The sequence below is a fragment of the Phaseolus vulgaris genome, chromosome 11 (genome assembly GCF_000499845.2).
Source record: "Phaseolus vulgaris cultivar G19833 chromosome 11, P. vulgaris v2.0, whole genome shotgun sequence".
NCBI lineage: Eukaryota > Viridiplantae > Streptophyta > Magnoliopsida > Fabales > Fabaceae > Phaseolus > Phaseolus vulgaris.
The window spans coordinates 48,400,889-48,407,293 of NC_023749.2; the positions used below are offsets into that span (position 1 = coordinate 48,400,889).

At 26.8% G+C, this 6,405-nt stretch overlaps 1 protein-coding gene across 1 annotated transcript; it reads right to left on the reverse strand.

Annotated features, from left to right (window-relative positions):
* Positions 1–541: 541 nt before the first annotated feature.
* Positions 542–6,162, reverse strand: LOC137833208 (LOB domain-containing protein 4-like). The gene is made up of 2 exons (XM_068641571.1): positions 5,828–6,162; positions 542–1,105 (listed from the first exon to the last, which is right to left on the reverse strand). Exons 1-2 carry the CDS (start codon positions 6,002–6,004, stop codon positions 755–757), a joined length of 528 nt encoding a protein of 175 aa, XP_068497672.1. The 5' UTR covers positions 6,005–6,162; the 3' UTR covers positions 542–754.
* Between the last annotated feature and the right edge of the window lie 243 nt (positions 6,163–6,405).

Below are 6,405 nucleotides of genomic sequence, written 5' to 3' on the forward strand. Positions count from 1 at the left end.
TCCAGTTCTTCCCACAGAGTCTTTTAGTCTGTGTAATAGTTTGTGATGCTCCTCTCTCACTTTTTAACGGAGTTAAACTCCTGCAGAAGATTCGAAACACGAAAATGGTTACTCTTTGAGAATCTTTCTTTAAGGTCTTCCCTCAATTCTTTTTGCGTTATCAATATACATCATGCTCTGTGTCATTTGTGTTATCATTATGCAACAATTCTGATATCTCTCCATTGACGAATTTGAATTTGTTCTTTGAAAGCAACATAACGATCGACTCTAATACCATCTCGATGCTCTCCATGGATAGACGCAAGAAACTAACAACTAAATTTAGACAAAAATAACTCGAAAAACGAGGAGGGAGAAAACGAGAAAAAATTCATTAAATTTTGCTTGCATTAGACGTAACCATGCACTTGTTTATATACAAAGAGAGAGAAGAAAGAAAATATTGAAACATTGGGTTGATCCAATGCTAAGACCCAAAACATGAAAAAAAAACTCCAATATCTGATAAATATGTTTAGTTCGATAATAATTCTATTCATTTCAAAATAATAATAACATATATATAATTAAGATATTTACAGACACATTAAGTATGAAAATTAATCCATCAGTGTCGTCCATTCAAAAGAAAACCCTATTAAACGTTGGAGAAAAAAAAGCTGAATAGTTTTTGAATGGAGTCGATGATAAACTTATTCAATCCCTTACAAATAAGGGCACGTAGCAATGCATGCCCAATGAAGAACAATAGCTAACATGACCACAAAGACTCGCCCATGTTGGGGTGATCAACGACCATGTCCATGGAAAAAAGGGAGTTGGTGGTGGCCATGGCAAGTCTTCTTGGTGGAGACAGGTTTTGTGAGGATGAATTGGAGGGTGCAGGAACTGGTTTTGGTTGGTGAGAGGAACTTGAAACCTGGCTCATTCTCATCTGCACCACCTCTGCTTCTGCAAGTGCCAACTGGGTTCGTAAAACATCAACTTGTTGCTGCAGAGAGGATATGGCTCCCACACATCCATACACGGGATCTCTCACCCTTGCATTCGCTTCATACACCATTGAACTCACAGCATCACTTCGTTGGTACTCTGCTAGCTCCTGAAACAATGTTATAACCCATTCAATCCACCTCAGAAACTTCTTAGCACTCACTTCAGTTAGTATTTTAACACTTTGTTGTTGTTGTTTTTATACAAATTAAAGCATTTTTATGAATGTTCCAACTCTTGTGAAAACATATGTTTGAGATCAAAATGTCTCTTGTTTTTTTGTAGGATTTTATATAGATCATTATGGAAACTGTAGGTACCTGTAATGTAACACACCACCATGTTGAAGATAATACTGAAAGTCTTATTATAATTAAATTATAAATAAATTGTAAATTTTATTTTATTATTTAATTTTTCAAAGTTGAATAAGATTTAAATTCATATTATAAAGCATTTGGATAATTAATTATGTTAATTCATATTAAAGATCCATGCCAATTAAAAATTAGAATTAAATTATACATATATAATTATAAATGAAATATAAATCTTATTTTATAAATATAATTTTGTAAATTAAGTTGAACCTAAAATATATATCATTTACCATTACAAAAGAATCATGAAATAGAAATAAATTTTAGACACAAAAAATAATTAGTTGATATATTGACTAAATTAAATATTATTTTAAAAATTAAAAAAATTATTGGTATCTAAATTAGTTTTTATTACTCATAAATAATTTTTAAATTAGCATTAATTAACTATCAAATTTTAACTATCGAGATTTTATCTATTAATTCTGAAATCTAAATAATTGATAGTTAAAACCTTAGTAGTTAATTAAATATCAATAATTTAAATACTAATATTTTTTTAGTTTTTAAAATAATATAAAATCTAGTTAATATAATAATTAATTAATTTTTATTTTTAAAATTGATTTTTATTTAATAATTTTTAAGTAGTAGTGTATTATTAAACTTGTCTTTATTCTAAAGGTGGAGATTGAGTTATACTTGTAATCAAATAATTAACATTTAGTTAACAGATTTGGAGGTTAAGAAAGTATCTTATATTATCATAGCATGCAAGAGAATATATCACAGAAAAGAATGGAGAATGGGTTTTTTGAGGGTGTTCTTGTGCTGCTAGAATCTTAATGAAGATGGTAGATTGAAAGTGATGTCCCACTTCATTTTTGCATCTGTTGAACAGGTACAGTGCAGCATGAAAAAAGTAAAAAAGAAAACACTTTAACATAAAGAACTCTTCCATGATTGGATGGAAGATTCTAAGTGAGGTGTCTGATATGCAGTGCATGTGTGTAACATGGCTTTAGCAATGATTATCAGAACAAATTGGGAGGTGAGTGAAGAATTTTGGTTGCTTACAAAAAGCTACACATCACACTCAATTAGGTTACAATGATTTGTGTGAACATGTGTGAAAAAGTGAAGTTATTAGCCTTAACTTGAGTACAGGTGAAAGGAATATTCAGGTGGAAGTTATGGGTATGAGATGTTGACCTAATTGCATGTGTAGACTGGTTTTTTGAAGTTAATCCATGGTAAAATGATGAAAATCATCTTTCTATATGCTTGGTCAAAAAAGAGTTGCATGAATAATAAGGTGTATGTGGACACTTTGTGCTTCATTGGGGAAAACAAAACATGAAGTTTTGTTGACTAAAGAGAATATATAATAGTATGAAAATCATAACCATGGCTTAAATAAAGGATGCAATAGACTAGGACAATAATATACACCATGTGATATCATAATATGTATCAAAATTTTGGCTGCTAGTAAGAATTTAAAATAATAGTTAATACTATATTGTTTACCACTCATGGTTATTATATATATATATATATATAAAGAATTATTAAATAATAATTAAATTTAAAAATAGAAAAAATAATTAGTCATTATATTGACTAAGTTAAATATCTTTTAAAAATTAAAAGATTATTAGTATTTAAAGTAATGTATTTTCTATTATTAGTAAAAAAATTATAAAATAATTTTTAAATTATATCTAATATTAAAGTTTTAGTTATTAATATTTTAAATTAATTTTAAAAGATTAATAGAAATTAATTTAGAATATAAAATAATTAGTAAAAAAATTGGTTAGATACTAATTTAGAATTTAATTTTTAAATTTTTTTAATAATTAAAACTATAATTTAAATATTAATAATTTTTTTACTTTATTAAATGATATCTAATTTAGTCAATAACTAATTATTTTGAAATTTAAATTAGTTTCAAAATTTAATAATTTCTTTTGTAATGTATTTAATCAATTTTAATTTGGTTCAATATTACATTTCTAAAATACCAAAATAGAATTTAAGATGAAATTTGCATCGTGTTCATTTAAGATCGAAATTTTCAATCCAATAATGAGTTGGCAATGTTTTCTAATAATATAAGTATCTATTAATAACTATGCATTGCAAAATTATAAACAACATTTACATGTCACTATTTAACTAAAGAACTAAATAAAAATATATAATTTCTTTTATAAAGATTGATGTTAGATATTATTATGCAACTTGACATTTCAGCATAGCTGACACCTTAAGTAATAACAATAACATGTCTTTAACATTTCAGCTATGCTAAGACCTTAAATGATAACAATCATATGTCATCACACTATCACATGATACAAGATTTTCTTTCATTACTTTTTTTTATTCTCATTGTTTTTTCTTTCATAGCATTTGGTATATATATATATATATATATATATATATATATATATATATATATATATATGAATATGATGAACATAATTAGTTAGTTAAAAGAGATATGATGGTATGTCATGAATGTGTCATGCTTACAAAAGAACATTTCATATATAATTAATTTAGCCAGCAGTTGAAATATCTTGATCTGGGAAATCAAAATCACTTTCAGACATGCATAAGTCTCCATCAATGTAACCCATGATTTTAAAGAGAAAAGAGAAAAAGATGAACTCTATAAGCTTTTTTTTCTTCTTCTTTCTTAAATATCATTGATTAAACGAACCCAGCATTAAAAAAGGTAACTGGTGGTCATAAAGAAAGAAAAGAATACAAATTACAATTCATGGCCAATAATAATAATAATAATAATTACGTTTCATATCTTTTTAACTTTATCTTCTTGACACTGGGTGTAGCTTCTGAGCACTAAAGCTAATTTATATATACTTCATCCTTTGTCTTCTTTATATATATATATATGCTAAGGAATCATACTTTAATAAAGAAGAACGATTATTGTAGATTTTGTCAAATTTTTTCATAGATGTTTTTAAAAAAACAATAATAAAGTTTTTTCATAATGAATTAAAATTAATTTATGTATTAATTAATATTAATTTATAGATTTATTTATTTATTTTAAAATTGTTTATAAAAAAAGTTGTATAAATAAAATATATGTATTATTAAGTTTACACAAAAAAATTATTAAATAAAAACTAATTTTAGAGATAAAAAAATAATTTATTATTATATTGACTAAATTAGAGATTAAAAAATTATTTGTATTTAAATTATTTTTTATTATTGATAAATAATTTTTAAATTAGTATTTAATTAATTATTAATTTTAAATTTAAGTAATTAATATCTAAAACATAGATAATTAATTAGATACTAATTAAAAATAATTTATTAATAATAAAAACTAATTTAAATATCAATAAACTTTTAATTTTTAGAATAATATTTAGTTTAATCAATATAACAGTTAATTATTTTTTTTTTAAAAATTAATTCTTATTTAATAATTTTATAATAGTATTAAATAACTGTAATTAAGTACTACGGAAGTTAAAGCGGAAAAAAAACAAAGAATGAGTAAGCCCTTTAAACTTTGTTGGAAGACTACTTTCTTCTTCCATAATAACTATAATTTAGTAAGTAACTTTATTTAAGAAAATTAAAGGCATTAAGGAAATATCAATATTTTTCATGATAGTAAGCAGAAACAGAAAACCCTAGAGCAAGTACTGATTTTTCTCTGAGAAATATCATAGAATGAAAGTATTGCATAAAATAGATGAAGATATGAGTATATGCTGTTTTTCATTTCTTTTTATCTGATCAGCACGTGACTCTGTGTGTATGTTATGTTAACCTTGCTGATCAGATTCTTCCCAATATAAATAAGCTACTTTTGGCAAAGCTGCTAAAATCTAGCAAGTGGATCTTCTATTCCATCACTTTCCTTGCTTAATACACTGATCTCTCTCTCAGACACTCACTGCTTAATACATCACTTTCCTTGCTAAATCACAGAATGTAAATCCAAGTAAACTATGTATATAGAATACACATCATATATATATATATATATGTGTGTGTGTTAGGTTAAATTATTGCTATGGTGGTTTACTATAGCCATTAGTTACTTTGCAGTTTGAGACCAAAAGTAGCTGCAGCTTCTTGTCCAATACTTTTTCCTTATGTTGTATCTATTTTACCATAACTATTGCAGAAGTAAGAATTGTGTATGATGTTTTAATGTCTGCTTTAAAAAAGTGCAACCTATAGGATCCAAGTTGACCAACCCTAATGAAAGTGATTGGGAAGTTCTTTAGTAGATTTGACTGCTAAAGAATGATAAATATATCATGAGCAGATAGTATATATCATGAGCAGATAGTTTAGGTTCTTTACGGTAGTTGTAGGGTTATTTTTTTTTCAGAGTAGTTATTTGGAAGAATTTGTGTTGTTAGGTTTTTATCGTTGTTTCGTATGTATATATTGTTTATTATTGATAAAAAAAATGAAAGGGTGTTTGAGAATTGAACCTGTAACATTTTGTTGACATTGCTAGCCCCAAAAACCTTGTGCACACTGGCAAACTTATGGGGCTCATCTGCAGGAAAATAAGGAGCAAAGACACAGTCCTGTGCGCATCTCCTTCGAAGAAGCTTGCATGCTGCACATGGTGACAGTGTACCTTGTTTTCTACCAGCATCCTTCATTTCTTGAGGGAGAAGAAGAATAGGTCAATATGATAAGCACTTTGAGCTGAAAGATTCAGTTGGAACCTGGAGAAAGCAAGTTGGGTAGGGTAAGTTATTGTAGGATTGAAAATGAGCAAAGGAAAAACTTGATCGATGGAAAGGGGAGAGGGGGTCTTAAGGAGTGTGGACATGATGTTATATAGAGACGTTTTGGGACAGAAAATCTTGGAAGGGTCCCATGAAAGACGAGCCTCTAGATTTTGCTAGACAAAATCATGGATGTTGATAAGATCTTTTGCCCCCACATGTACATTATTTTTTTTTTGACACTTTGTTTCTTTTGTTTTTCATGTTTAACATATATATATTCTCATGTTTTGAACAAACTGCTGATTTTTATTCAAAAGGGACATGTTATT

What these genes read in the sequence shown, in the direction of transcription:
- LOC137833208 (XM_068641571.1), bottom strand. Translation starts at nt 6,004, where the DNA reads ATGAAGGATGCTGGTAGAAAACAAGGTACACTGTCACCATGTGCAGCA. An exon ending in ATGTCAACAAAATGTTACAG is followed by an intron (nt 1,106 to 5,827) that starts GTTCAATTCTCA and finishes ACATTGTTTCAG; the next exon opens with GAGCTAGCAGAGTACCAACG.